General features: G+C 50.2%; 1 protein-coding gene across 6 annotated transcripts in view; it reads right to left on the bottom strand.

Moving 5' to 3' along the window:
• Nucleotides 1-595: 595 nt before the first annotated feature.
• PPARD (peroxisome proliferator activated receptor delta) overlaps nt 596-14,720 on the bottom strand; it is a 125,234-nt gene continuing 111,109 nt past the window's right edge. For all 6 annotated transcript variants that reach the window (XM_077161571.1, XM_077161572.1, XM_077161576.1 and 3 more), the window contains 5 exons: nt 6,866-7,020; nt 6,005-6,143; nt 4,428-4,630; nt 3,816-4,266; nt 596-3,059 (listed from right to left, as the gene is read on the bottom strand). In XM_077161571.1, coding sequence (XP_077017686.1) covers nt 2,812-3,059; nt 3,816-4,266; nt 4,428-4,630; nt 6,005-6,143; nt 6,866-7,020 — 1,196 coding nt within the window. In that variant the 3' untranslated portion in view covers nt 596-2,811. The remainder of the gene's footprint in view (nt 3,060-3,815; nt 4,267-4,427; nt 4,631-6,004; nt 6,144-6,865; nt 7,021-14,720) is intronic.

Genomic DNA, 14,720 nt, shown 5'->3' with positions numbered 1-14,720 from the left:
TAGTTTGTTTGATTCATTTGTCCTGGGTATCACTAGAGAGACTGCGCAACCAACTCTTGTCCCTGAGGCTTTGCTCATGGGTGAAGTGCAGAGAACCCAAGGTTCTGGACTGAGTACTGGCTGTGCTTCTTCGCAGCTGTGGGACATTGGGCAACGCTCCCTAATCGCTCTCAAAATGCTTCCTCACCTGAATAATAGCAGGTGACACTATTTATAGTGTGTGACAATGATGAAAGCATTGGAGGTAATAAATGTATTATGCTTGGCACACAACAGGTGCTTAATAAAGAACAGCAATTAGTGGCAGTAACAGCAGGCTGCCAGAGTGAGGTGATGCTGTCTTTGCAGCACCAGAGCCAGTTAACAATAGAAAACTGGTGCAGAGATTTAATTTCAACTCTGAACTGAGTAATATCTAGTTATATGGACCCTTAATTTCTTCTTCAGTGCTGTGAAGAGGACTGGCCTTTAACCACTGACAGGTAGCCTTAGGCTCTTTCCCCCCTACCTGGTGTGGAAAAGGACAGGGAGATGAGAAAAAATGAACCAAGCAAACCAGAAAAACTCTTATTACAAGTAAGGTTAAAGTCAACTCTTAAATATTTAATTCCCATTTATTTAAAGTTCCGTCAGTCTGTGTACACTATTTATATTAAAAACACAGGAAGCTGGGGCTCCTAACAAAAATATACATTTCAGTTTTGGAGATTGTTCAGACACTGAAGGACTATATCCTCAGCACTGGACCTGGGTTGGGGGAAAGGGACAGGATGCAGGGGGAGAAGGGGGAAAGGTCAGGTGAGGCACAGCACTGGCCTGAAAGGGTGCACCCCTAACCCAAATCCCTGGTCAGCTCAGGGTGAGGGGAAGGTGGGGGGAGGGGAGGGAGAAAGTGATCCTGGGGCAGGGACAGACGCTGGGGCTTGTTTTCTCTCCAGGGCATTTCCTGCCCGGGGCTGTGGTCAGACTGAAAGGCCCCTAGGGAAGGAGGCCAAGACAGGAGCCAGGAAGCCTGGGCTCTACACCCAGCTCTCCCACCAACTTATTATGACCCTAGCGTTCCCTCTCACCCCCCAGGCCAGTTTTTCCTTTGGATGAGTGGCCTAAATGGCTCTCTGCCATTCTGCTCAGTTATCATACTCCAAGCTGCGCTTCAGCCCCTCCTCTGAGGTGAGTGCATATCCATCTGGAAGAGGGGGACAGGCAGGGGCAGGAGCCAGAGGAGTGGAACTAGGTCCTGCAAGGTTCCTGGTCACCAGAGACTGAAGCTGACTGTGGGCAGGGGATGGAAGCAGAGCCGTTGCAAAAAATGGATGTCGGGATAAACAGGACCAGTTTATGCCCTGGCGCCTCCTCTGTGAGCGGGTGCTGGGCGGGCAGAGCAGGACACCCCTGCCCAGTCAGAACTCTGGCCCAGCCCCGAGAACACTCTGCCCATCCAGGCCCCTGTGGGTACTCCCCTGCCTCAAGGAGGCCAGGATGAGGGGTGTGGAGTCTGTAGGTAAAGTGATTTCAGTGCGTGTGGTGTGTGCTGGAGTCGTGGCTCCAGGGAGTGCATGGTGGGTCAGGGTGGATCAGGAGGGCAGCTTCAGCTGAGCTGGAGTCAGGGTCAGTATCTCCTGGTTGAAGAAAGGCCAGGGGAAGTCGCAGTGCTAATAAAATGTAGGCAGCACTTGGTGGCTGCTCCAGAGAGGCAGGAGGAAGTGGGGTGCTGATGGAGGCCCTCCTGGACCCTGAGTCCTGGTCAGAATTAAGTGAACTGCTCCCTCCTCTCTTCACCAACTCTTACCTCCCACTGAGCCTTTCTCCTCTTCAATGGGGGTGGTGGAATGGGGTGGGGGGTGGTGGAGAACCCCACTCGGAAAGAACCTCACCTCCTTCCAGGCTGGGAGGTGCTCCCCACAGGCCCGTGCAGGGGACCATCAGCCACACTGGCCTGGAAGACCAGTGCAAAGAAGAATGGAAAGGATGTTGGGTGTCAGTGCTGTGGAGTGGGGCTGGTTGGGTGAGGGGCCACCAACCTCAGCCTCAGGAGGGAGTGACAGTCTGGCTTTGAGCCCAGGCCCTCCCGCCCAATGTCCTTCACACAGAGGACCCGGGAGAGACAGCGCAGCTGTGGTCAGCCTGGGCCATGCTCAGCTTCCCCAGGAAGCCAGACCCAGACAGCTTAGTGTTGCTTTGGATGGCTCAAGTCTTTTGCTGTGAAGACAAGACACAGAAGTGAGACTTCCCAAGCCTGAAGGGGCAGTGGCAGGGCAGAGGCAGGCCTCACTTCCTGCTGCTTCTGTGGAAAGGGTGGACAGAAGCAAGTCCTGTTCTATGCTGCTGGTAAAATAAAACAAACTGTTTCCCAGAAAGACAAAGAGGGACAGACATAGGGTTGGGGAGAGAGAAAGGGAGGGCAAATAAAGAAAGGTGAAGGAGACCTAGAGTGAGAAAGGAAGGAAATGAACAAGAACAATTAAAGAAAGAGGAACTGAGAAAGAGGGAAACAACAAAGACAGAAACAGAGTGAGGAAGTGAGGGAGACAGAGAGGAGGAAGGGAGGGAGGCAGGGAATACAAGGAGCAAGAGGCTGGGTCTGAGAATGTGAATGCATGTATGATTCCACTGCTCTGGTGCCAAGGCCAGGGCTCCCAGGGCCACTCATGGAAAAGTCAGGTGGGTGGTGCCTTTCCCAGCCCCCTCCTCTCTCGTCTCCTACAGCCCCAGCTCAGGCCTGGCACCCTGCAGGGAAGCTAACACCCAGAATGGCTGGCTGTGTGCTGGGGGCTCTCTACTGCCCCTAGAAGACTGCTGGGCACCCGCCCTTCAGTACATGTCCTTGTAGATCTCCTGAAGCAGGGGGTGCAGTGAGGTCTCAGTCTCGGTCTTCTTGATGCGCTGCATCATCTGGGCGTGCTCAGTGACCAGCTGCCGCAGGTCAGCCATCTTCTGCAGCAGTTTGGGGAAGAGGTACTGTGCGTCGGGGTGGTTGGCCTGCAGGTGGAACTCGAGGGCACGCAGGATGGTGTCCTGGATGGCCTCCACCTGAGGCACATTCATGAGGCCTGGCCGGTCTGTAGGGACATGGGTGGAAACGCAGGTGGGGCTGGGCATGATGAGGCCTCAGAAGGGCAGACTAACGCCCCTGTCCCTACCCCACCCCACATGGGTGACTTGGCTCAGGGGAACAGCAGGCCTCCTTGGCTGGGATTCGGTCCTGGAGGAGCTGCCCCCAAGTGTTCTACTCCCCTAACCCGTGGTCCTGACCCACTTCTTTTTTCTCTTTTTCCCAATAAAGCCTTCCCCTCCCCGTTTAGGCAGCATAATATCAGGTCAAGAGTCTCATTGTGTGGATTTAAATCTCACTGCTACCACTTTCTAGCTATGAGGCTATGACAGGCTACGTGGCCTCTCTGGGCTTCAGTTTCCTTATCTATAAAATGGGGATAATAAAGTACTTTCCACCCAGCATTGTTTTCTGGATCAAATGAGTTATAATCTATGAAAAGGAACTGTTATCATGATTATTATTTTATTTATTGCATTAAAATTTAGAAAATGCAGATAAAATGCAGAAAATGTCTCCACCATTCAGAAATAGCCAGCATTAACATTTTGGTATATGTCTTTCAGGGTTTTTTTGTTTTTTTTTCCTACAGCTACACCTACTGAGCTGATATTGCAGCTACAGTTAGTTACATTGTCCACTGCTATTATCACATGGACATTTCCCCACACTGCCCAGCTCAGGCCTGGCACCCTGTAGGGAGGCCAACATTCAGAGTGACTGGTTGTGTGTGGGCTGGGCCACTGACCCCACCCTCGCTCACCTCCGCACAGGATGATGGCTGCAATGAACAGAGCCAGGTCACTGTCATCAAGTTCCAGGGCATTGAACTTGACAGCAAACTCGAACTTGGGCTCAATGATGTCACTGAAGGGCTTTCGGAGGCTGCGCAGGAACTCACGGGTGACAAAGCCACTGCCATTGGCCACAAGCAGTCCATCCTTGTTGACAATGGAGGCCAGCATGGCAAAGATGGCCTCATGCACACCATACTTGAGAAGGGTCACCTGGTCGTTGAGGAAGAGGTTGCCAAAGCTGGGTATGCTCTTGGCGAACTCAGTGAGCTCCCGCACGGTCTCCACCGTGGTGCACTGGCAGCGGTAGAAGACGTGCACGCTGATCTCCTTGTAGGGTGGCAGGCCGTTCACCAACTGCTTCCACACCAGGCCCTTCTCCGCCTGCCACAATGTCTCGATGTCGTGGATCACAAAGGGCTGAAAACCCAGGCCCTATTAGAGGCCAGGCCTTGGGGGACCCCCGCCCCAGATGATCCCCATACCCCTGCCTGAGGGAGGAGGCCTGGTTCTCCCAGGAGTCAGGCAGGAAGCAGCGGGCCCCAGAGCCCAGGATGCTGCCAGGCCAGACAATGACTCACCGCCGTGTGGCTGGCCTTGCCGGTGAGGATGCCACGTGCCTTCTTTTTGGTCATGTTGAAGTTTTTCAGGTAAGCACTGTAGATGTGCTTGGAGAAGGCCTTCAGGTCAGCCACCTGCGGGTTGTTCTGGCTCCCTTCACTTGCTGTCAGCCCCGCCACCAACTTCCTCTTTTCAGCCTCTGGCATTCGGCCAAAGCGGATGGCTACACAGAGGTGGGGGACAGTTATCAAGGCAGCCGAGGCAGGGGCCTGCCCCTCTAGCCTCCTCATCCCTCCACAGGCTGTTTGGGCCAAAGACGGAGATCCCCCTTTAAAGATTGGGGCCCTCAGAAGGCTCAAGAATCAGCAAGTTGGGAATCTTAGGGTAGCACCTCGAGAACATAAGCTCCACGAGGGCAGGAGTTTTCTCTGTCTTGCTCACAGTGCCCGGACAACAAGGATCCTGGTAGGGAGGCAGCACAGTGTGGGGGTCAGGAAGACAGCTTTTGGTGTCACAGGCTGTGCTTAAGTTTTAGCTCGGCAACTGACACACTGTGTGACTCTGGGAAGGTTACTTTACCTTCCTTTCTCACCTGAAAAAGGGGTTAATGTTCCCTAAAACTCACTGGGTGGTTGGAACAATTAAGTAAGAGTGTTCACATAATAAGGATTCAAAAACTGTAGGACAGAATAGGAATCAGAATATGAAAATCCCAGAGGGAGAGTGGAGAGGATTTGGTCAGCCCTGAGATTTTTTAGGAAATTCTTTCACATCACCCAAGCATTGAGGCCAGAAGCAGAAACATACAAGGGAAAAAGACCAAACCCTAGACCTGCCAGTCCTAGTATGCAAAGGGAATTCAGGTCCTTCTATCCTCTAAGATAAAAGAGTTAAGCAATCAATGGGTAAAAGTTGCAAAGGCAGCTGGCCTGTCTCTAGAGACATTTAAACAAGAGGACCTCTCCTGCCCTCTGTATGTATAACCTGGGTAAAGAAAGGGAAGGAGGGCTTTGTAATGTCCTACCTTAAGAGTCTTAAGACAAATCTGCAGAAGGCCTGGAGCACAGGGAAGGAGAGGCTCTGTCTCCCAAGAGTGACCCCCAGGAAATTCATGACCTGGCTTCTGGTGGCTGACACGTGGTCAGTTACTGGCTCCTGCCTGCTCTCAATAACCAAAGAGGGCTTAGGGGGATCCCTAGTCTTGGCAGTGGCTTATCACACTGTGTTTTGTTATCCAAGACAGGCTGGAGGCTCTAGGAGAGATGTTCCCAACACCACTGAAGCTGGGGTCAAATGAAGGTGACCCTCAGGCACAGAGCGGGGTGATTGCCCCAGGACTGGGTCTTGGAACTTCCATGTTGAATGCTGGGCCATCTGGGGAAGTGGCAGGTTTTAGGCCAGCCTGACCAAATGAAAGTGTCAAGGCTCAGTGTCAGGTCAGCGAAGAAGTCACAGCTGACATTTAGTTGATGCTTCCTATGTGCTGGGCACTGGTCTCATAGCACCCTTCCTGGGTTGCTTGGGAGCAACCTGAAACCTGATTTCAGGTAGGCTATATGGAGCCAGTAGCCCCTGAGACTGCTGGGTCAGCTCTCACCATTATGCGACATGCCCAGGGCCAGGCATTTCTGGAAGCGGCAGTACTGGCATTTATTGCGGTTCTTCTTCTGGATCTTGCAGCTCCGCTCACACTTCTCATACTCCAGCTTCATCCGGATAGTGCGACGGAAGAAGCCCTGAGGGACAGTGAACAAGTGGGGAGAAACCAAGAAGGGTTAAGCCAAAGGGCCCAATCAGACATACAAATTTCCTGAAATCTGGAAGTAATGAGGGGAAATTTGGGGGAGATGGGTGGAAAAGAAAGTAAATTCTAAAACATTTGAAAAAATTAAAATTATATACTATATTCATTTTAAATGCCCTAAGAAGTTATAAAGTGTTTTTGTTATGTCATGGCCAACTTGGTCAGATACATTTATCTGGTTCTATGTATTTTCTAGGTGGTACTTTAATTTTAAGAGTCAGTAAAATTTTGATGGCTATGTAGTTAATAGGAAGAAGCCAAAGCTATCGGTGGAAAAAGAAAAGAATGTAATTTGTCTTTTTTTCCTCAAAGAGCCTCCTTTCAGATCCTGAGGCTCAGGAAACCCTGACCTTGGACAGGGAGATGGTTCAGCCCAAGAACCCCTTTCTGTCTTGCCTGCCTTCTCGAGATGGCCATTAGGGGGTGCCAGTCACCTAGAGAGTCCAGGTGAGCAGCTGGGTCAGCACCTCAGGTGCTTGGCAGGACAGGTGCTGCAAGCAAAGCTCTCCTCTACAGCAGGGTCCAGGGCTGAGGCCTTGGGAATGGGCCCAGGGGCCTGGCTGCCTCTGTGAGGGGATCCTGCAGTGAGTATTTGGGCCCTACCCCGCGTAACCATAGCCCCGCTGGCCTAGTACTGCCTACCATCTCCCTTACCTTGCATCCCTCACACGCATGAACGCCGTAGTGGAAGCCTGATGCTTTGTCCCCACATACCCGGCACTCCATGTTGAGGCTGCCACACGAAGCCCCATCACAGCCCATCTGCAGCTGGTCCAGCAGTGATGGTGGGGAGGAGCTCCGGGAGAGGTCTGCAGACACAGAACAGGCCAGTGGGTCAGGGGATGAGCAGAGCCCTTGGGGGCAGCACAGGTAGTAGGAAGAACCCATGCTTCTTAATCACTCAGGTTCCAGATCAGCCGCTTAAGAGCTATATGGCCTTGGAGAATCACTCACTAAGGGAGCAGAGGGTGCAGGCAGATGGTTAGTTTGGGGAGGAGGAGACAATCTCTTTAGACTCTCCTTGTAAGTTACTCCTGACTTAGAGGCTGCCACTTTGGATCCATGTGGGGTTGTGTGAAAATATATTTTGTAGAAATTGCAGAAGTGCAGACAAACAACAGGAGACTGCTTCTGCTGTCTATCTGGACCAATGGATTCCATTTGCTTCTTAATTAATACTGTCCCCCCCACCCCCACTAACCCATCAGTGGCCACTCCAGTCAGTGACCACATCCTGGGGGACAGGGGGGTCAGGGCTCAGGGAGCCCAACTCTCTCATCTTACAGGAGAGGAAATGAGAAACCCATCTGAAAGTGACTTCCAGAAAGCCAACCCTGTGGAAGTTTGATTCTTGCGTAAACTCCAGAGATATTGTAAAGCATCTCTCAAGGAGCACAAATTCATTCCCACAAAACAACCAGCTTCAGCAGAAAGAGTCTGGAAATCAGTTGCATCGACTGAGCACTATATTGAATTTCTCTAAGCCCTTTCAATTAAATATACACGTTTGAACCATGGTGTTGAGAGCAAAGAAAGTAATTGGCTATGGTGATGACTTCAGGGTATGTGAGCTGTCAAAGGACTTAAGAATTGCTGGGAGTCTGCTAAATTTCTCCCTTGGACACTCAGAAATTAAGCTGTCATCTTTCCCTTGGAAAGGGGAACTGAACTGAACTCAGGTCTGCTGACTTTCAGCCCAGCACTGGTTGGGGAGAACCACTTGTCCAGCCTCTCCCATGCTGGCCATCCTTTCTAGTTGCTCATTTCTCTGAGGACCAAGCAACCTCCTCAAAGGAAAGCATTAAATTCCAAAGCCAGAGAATCAGTGAGAAGTGTTTTAGGGAGACCAGGTCATGACAATGACTCCACCTGAACCTAGACTTCACATTTTCCAGCCTGCATTCCTCCCTCTACAGCAGACTCACTTGTAAATGATCCTGATTATTCCCCACCATGGGAACACCTCCACTCAATGCCCAAACATGCCCCCCTCCACACCCACACTCTCTTTCCCACTCTCCCTCTAGTCCTAGGAATGACAACAGGAGAACCTTCCATCGCGGACCCTGTCCTGGCCATGAGAAGAAGCACAAAAAGCACCAGGACTCAGGCAGAAAGAGGACCGAGCAGTCTTCTGGGCTTGTGGGGTGTCAGGGTGATTCAAGTAACTGCTTCCTAAAAATGGCCAGGCCTGTCCCAGTGTCTGAGCTTCCTACTGTCAGTCATTCCTAAGAGGATAATGGCCCTCAGTCCACAAACAGAGGGCTCCCCAATCTTCTTTCAGGCAGGGTGATGGGGAGAGCCCAGACAATGGGAGGGTAAGAGTTCTGGGAAGGCAAAGTCTGCTTTGGTTTTCCCCAGTAGCCTTTATTACCACCTGACAAGTTTTACATATGTTAACTCAATGTTTCGTGCTTCTACTAGTCCGTAAGAGCCACAAGGGCAGAGGATTTGTCCATCAAGTCACTGCTCTGTGGAGCAAAGAGAACTGTGCTCCATCCTTAGTAACTCCTGTAGGATAAGTGAGTACCTGGGAGGCAGTCCTGAAGCGTCCTACATATCCTCAACTAGCTGGTGAGCTGGGCAGGACATTACTTTTGGAGACAGTCTCACAGGGCTAATAAAACACATCATAGTTGCTGGGGACAAGATGAGATAATGTATTAAAAAAAACTTCTGTAGAGACTAGCACAGATTGGGGGGCAGGGAGGGTTTCCGGCACTTCCTCCTCTGATCTGTGTCATCTGTATGCATATTTTCTTTGTGGTGCTTCTTGTAATTGGTATTTTGTGGCTTTTAAGTCTCCTTTGCTAGACTCAGAATGTCTTTAGTCCTGTTCCCTTTGGTTTCAAAGTCCACCTCTACCCCCGAGCCCTGCCCACAGGAACCAATCTCTTCAGATTAGTCAAATCTCTTGGTACTAACCTTTCTTTTTCTCCCTCATGGTCCTGGGTACTTGGCAGGTATCTGACCATTTGGCTGCTGTTGGCAGGGCATGTGGCAATGCTACTGTCTCTGTTCATTCAACAGACATTTCGGAGTACATACTGTGAGCAGGGCATGCTGCCCTCAAACAGGTGACCACACAGGAAAGATAAGAAAACTCCAACACAAGACAGAGTGGCAGCTGAAGGAGCCCCTTCTAGGCTCAAAGGTGAGGGCTGCAGATGCCCTCCAAGTCACCATCTAGGGGTCAGCAATAGTAGCATGGCGGTTAAGAGCACAGACCCAGGAGCCACGTGGCTCAAGTTCAAACCCTGGCCTGCGCTAGCTAGCAGTGCTGAAGTAAGAGCCAGATATCCTGGACTCAAATCCCAGCTTTGTCTCCCTGGGCCTCAGTTTCTTGCTGTGTAAAAAGGAGATGACAACAGCATCAGCTGTTAGGATGATACTCATGAGCAAATGAGAGTCTGTAATTTCCAAGTTATGTATTCCACATAGGCAAGGACCACGCTTCTTCCTTCTGGCTGTTCATCCTTTTTTCCTTCTATAAACTTCAAGTTGGGTATCTCTATATATGAGGCCAGGGGAGTTCCTGGAACAGAATCTACCCTCTTCTTCCTTCTCCCGCCCTGCCTCTGGCCTGGCTCAAGGGGTGTCAGGATCAGTGGGAATCCTGGAAAGAATCAAGATGCCTGAGGGCTTGACTGGCTGCTCAAGGTACCCAGAGCTCTGAAGTATGAGGAGAGTCCCAGGGCAAGTTTCTCAACCCCATCAGGAATCAGCTGCAAGCTGGACTGGGGGACAACAGGACCAGGGCAGTATGGGTGCCTCTGGGGACAACCCACCAGCAGGTGGTGAACATGCATAAGCTGCCCAACTTGCTGTCAGTCAGGGACACCCTGGTGAGGACCAATGGTGGCAGGGTAATGTGGCAAGGGCACCTCCAGCCAATTTGGGGGAATAAGAGACCCCCCCCCCAAAAAAAAAAAAAAACAAATGAGAACACAAACAAGGGACTGCATGTGGCCATAAGACTGTATACTATAGGAACAGGGTTTTATTGTAGTGTGGGTATGTATGAGGGATACCGAGGTGGTAGTAATTTGGAGGTGGGTTTTCCAAAGATAAAGGTACTTCTTCCTGGTCTACCGTCTGGCTTAAGGGCTTATCCCCAAATCACTATCACAACCTACCCCAAAGTAAAGATGGCAGAATGCTTCCCATTTCGGGGACTAGATCCTGGAAATCACCTCCCCCCCTGACCTCCTGGTCTGTGATGGGGGTGAGCAGGCATCATAGCCAAGTGGCAGACTGAGGTTCTGAGAGGCGCCCCTCAGGCATGCTAGGTGGAAGAGGCACCTGCCTTCACGAGGGCTGTTCTGTCTGCACGGTTGCTCTCCCTGGCCAGCCCAGGCATCCTTCACCAAGCTCCAGCCCCCAACCCTCAGCTCAGTTTCCCATAATAACTGCTTTCAGGAAGCATACTTACTCACCTGACGGGCCCATCACCTGGGCCCCAAACCCTGTCTGGAAGTTTTCTCTCCTTCAGCCACATACAGCCTGGCCTGCCTACCTCCCAGATATCTCCCTGGTGGAGGGCCTACTTCACTAGGAAGGGAAGGCTAACAGGAACCAGCATTTATCAGGCCCCTACTGAGTGCTAAGCACATTACTGTCTTTTTGCTTGTTATTTTCATTTGTCATTATAACAGTATTTACAGCAGCTATATATGAGGAATCTGGGGCAAAGTGAATGGACCTGCCCACAGCCACTGGCCTAATATATGGTGGGGCTGGGACGTGACTGAAGAGGATGTGTGCGTGTGTACCCATAATATCTCCTTTTTATTGCTTGCCTACTGTGTGTCAGGCATTCTACTGGGTACTTTTATACCCATCATCTAATGTAAACCTCAAAACAACTCTTCAAGTAGGTCTTCTCAAACCCATTTTACACATAAGGGAACTGAGGCTCAGAGAAGTTAAGTAACTTTGACAGTGTCAATGAGAATTATGACCTAGGACAAATTTGACTCTTCGAGCTGAGCTTTTAACCACTGCTATACTACTGATATGCACACACACGTACACACACTTTCATTACTACTAATTGGTGACTGACTATTAGAATGAACAAAAACGAGACATGGTCACTGCCTGAGGATGACATGTCATCTGAAAGCACTGACCTCTTTGTTTGGACTCAGTGTAAACAGTAGTCCTGTCACCAGAGGGTGAACTATCAGTTACACCATCTTTGTTTATAAGTTCAGCAAATAGATACTACTGACCTTATTCACATAATTTATGTGTGGTTGAGTGTTCCACATATTTAGGCTCCACTGTTTGACGTACACTGTAAAGGCCACCAGGAGGGGCCAGCCTTCTCTATTTACTTGGTTGGCAGAGCCCCATGCAAACAGACATAAGAGCATTTACCTTCTGATATCAGGGAAAATTCTATAGGAATCTGAGGTTGGGTTACCAAGCAGCCTTCTTTCTTCTGTCCTACTTGTCTGAACTACGGGCCTTGTCTACCACTGAACTACCAGGCCCTGGCACAGTGCCAGGTCTGCCTGGGCACCCACCAAGGAGGTGCTAAGGCCAGGAGGAAGGACAGTGTATCTTCCTCAGCCCCACAATAAGACCCTTGACCCCTTTCTTGGGTGTAACTGGGGCTTATGCATTGAAGTAGGAGAAGAGGACTGGAGTAGGGTGTGAGCATTGGCTCAAGCTGTTACCTTCTCCTTCCCAGCTAGAGAACTGCAGGCAAGTAAGTTTCTCATAACCTCAGTCTCCTTGTTCCTGAGTGCTAACGGCAAGGCCTGTCCTGTCTGCCTCTGTGGAGTGAAGAGGAGGTGTTTGCCAGGTACTGAGAATGGCGCAGAGATGAGCAGAGTCAGTGTAGAACTTTGGGAGGGTCAGAGGTGAAGCAAGCTGTTGCAGGCACAGGGGTCCCTGAGCGGACTCCAGGGGCCAAAATCAAAGACTTGGGCTTTGGGGAGGGGGTGGGGCAGAGAACCAGTGAGCGATGAGACCTGTGGTGTGTCAGATACCTGGCCTTTATTCCTCACTGCAGCCCTCGAGCTGGGCAAGGTGCATCCTTTACAGGTAAAGACACCAAGAATTGGGGAGAGTCAGGGCACTGGGAAGCAGCACAGCTCAGAAGTGGTGAACATGGGATTCTGACTTTGGTCTGTGTGATCTCAAAGCCCTGCTCCTTGAGAACAGGGTATCCCCAGCATAGGATGAGGCTCTGTCTTCAGGGCTCCTCACCTGTCAGTCTTAAAAAAAAAAATTAAATTTTCTAAAAAAAAGTGGTACAATTTTTTTTTTCACAGGGGCAGGCACCAGAAATCGAACCCAGGTCTTGGGCATGGCAGGCAAGAACTCTACCTACTGAGCCACTGTGGCCCGCCCTGCAATTGCTTCTAAAATCATGAAGTAGTTACAGGATTGCAGAGAAAAATACATGAGCGGGGGCAGGCAATGGTGGCATAGTGGCAGAGTTCTCGCCTGCCATGCCAGAAACGCGGGTTCAATTCCTAGTCTCTGCCCATGGGAAAAAAAAATACATGAGTGGGTGCACGGGTGGGCAGAATGCTCACATTCCATGTGGGAGACCTGGGTTTGATTGCCATACTATGCACTACCGCCCCCCACGAAAAAAAAAAGCAAGAAAAAAAATTACATGAGCGTGTGTAACATGATATGACCAATCCTCCCCATCCCCAACTTTGTTTCTCTTGAGTTAGCCCCACTAGTCTTCCAGTACATGCTCTTCCAGTGCCTTCGATGATACATAGAACATATATAAAACAATGGGGTCCCTAATGTGTCAGGACTTTACTTCCCAGACCTACAGATTCTTTTTAGTGACCACAGAGGATTCCAGCACAGGGCCCTATCACTGTTTACACAATCAATTCCCCACAGATGGTGCTCTCCAAGTGTTTGCTCTTATAAGCAGTACTGCAGTAAACAAACTGGTGTAGGAAGCTCTGCGCATGCTGAGCAAGTATTTACACAGGATACAATCCCAGAAGGGAACTGAGGGGTAAAAGGAATGTATGTGAGAAAATGCGGACACACAATGCCCAGCTGCCCCTCCATCACTGATGCAGAGCCCTCACCCTTTTGTTGTCACTGAATACAGGGCCCTCTCTGTCGAACTGACGTGCTCAATGTCATTTATGTGAAGATGCACATCTCTGACTGCTGGTTAGATTAAAGTTTTTCATGTTTTCTCACCATTTGTATTTGTCCTAACGTGAACTGCTGTTTTGCTTTTTTTGGGTGGCTTGTCTTGTAGAATTTGTGGGAACTTTATTTATATATTATGGTTATTAACTTTTTAACACATAGTAATTATGTTAAATAATCCCTTCTGTGTTTCTAATTCATTGGTTTATTAATAAGCTGTATTTATTAAATACCATTTCATATACAGTACTGTAAGAACGGCTGGGCAAGAAGAGACTCTGGACAAGACATTTCCCAGGGTGCCCTAAATCCCACTCATAAAGATCCTTGCAATGCCATTGCTACCCACCCCCTAACCCCGGCCTCTGCTCCCAGGCACTGCACTCTGGTTTGTAGGCAAAAAGCAAAATTATTAAAGCCTTGGGGAAATGGCATTGATCCCAATGAGAGATGTATAGGAAACCCTAGGATAAGACATTACCCTGAAGGCAGCTTCATCATTTGGGCCCAGATACGGTGACAAATTGGGCTAGGGCTGGGTGGTGAGATCAGAAACCCCATGGCCTTCTCTTCCCCTTTCATTCTCCCTTGGGTCCTGCATGACACCTTTGGCTCATTCTAGGCCCCCAGAGTCTTCCCTTTGCTTTCTAACCCTCCTCCCCTTTCTCAATTTCAGAAAAGCAAGTGATCTTACAGCTGAGTGAATTATATTCACTCTCGGTTGGTCATTCCTCTCTTCTGAGAAGGGTGGGGTCTCCAAAGACATTCCAGCCACCATCAAACAACAGGGATAAGTGATTCTGGGGAATGGGGGGATACTTTCTCTTTGGTCCTGAAATTACACCGAGCCTTCTTGGATCATTTCAGGATGTCTGGGTGGGAATAGAAGGACTGGATGGAAGGCTCTCCCCCACCCTACCCAACCCTGGGCCCTGAAGAAGAAGAAATTCTAAAAAGTCCTGGATTTGCTTTACAGGTTCAAAAGGATTTGTCTCCAGGATTCATGCCATGCCCCTCTTAGCTGCAAGCCCAGGCAGGAGCCTATCCTACCTCAACCCTGACACCTTTCCACCTCCTTCTGCTCCAGGCACACAGAAGGTCTGGAGCCCATCCTCTGCCCTGTGGCCAGGATTTCCTTCATCTGAAACCAGCAGCAGGATCAACATTCCCCCTCCCATGGCAGTACATCTTCTCATGACTCTGAGTTCCCACTGAGGGATGGGAGTGCAGAAGGATGTAGATCAGCTGAGTGTGCTGGTCCCACAGCATGCAGGTGCAGAGAGACAAGGAAGGAGTAGGAGAGAAGCTGGAGGTGGGGTGGGGAAGGGGCAGCATCAGCAGGCCTAGGAGCTGGGTGCTGTCA

Source organism: Tamandua tetradactyla, chromosome 5 (assembly GCF_023851605.1).
Source record: "Tamandua tetradactyla isolate mTamTet1 chromosome 5, mTamTet1.pri, whole genome shotgun sequence".
In the NCBI taxonomy this organism is placed as follows: Eukaryota; Metazoa; Chordata; class Mammalia; order Pilosa; family Myrmecophagidae; genus Tamandua; species Tamandua tetradactyla.
Note: the sequence above shows the minus strand (reverse complement) of the source record. Positions and strands in the feature narration are given on the sequence as shown.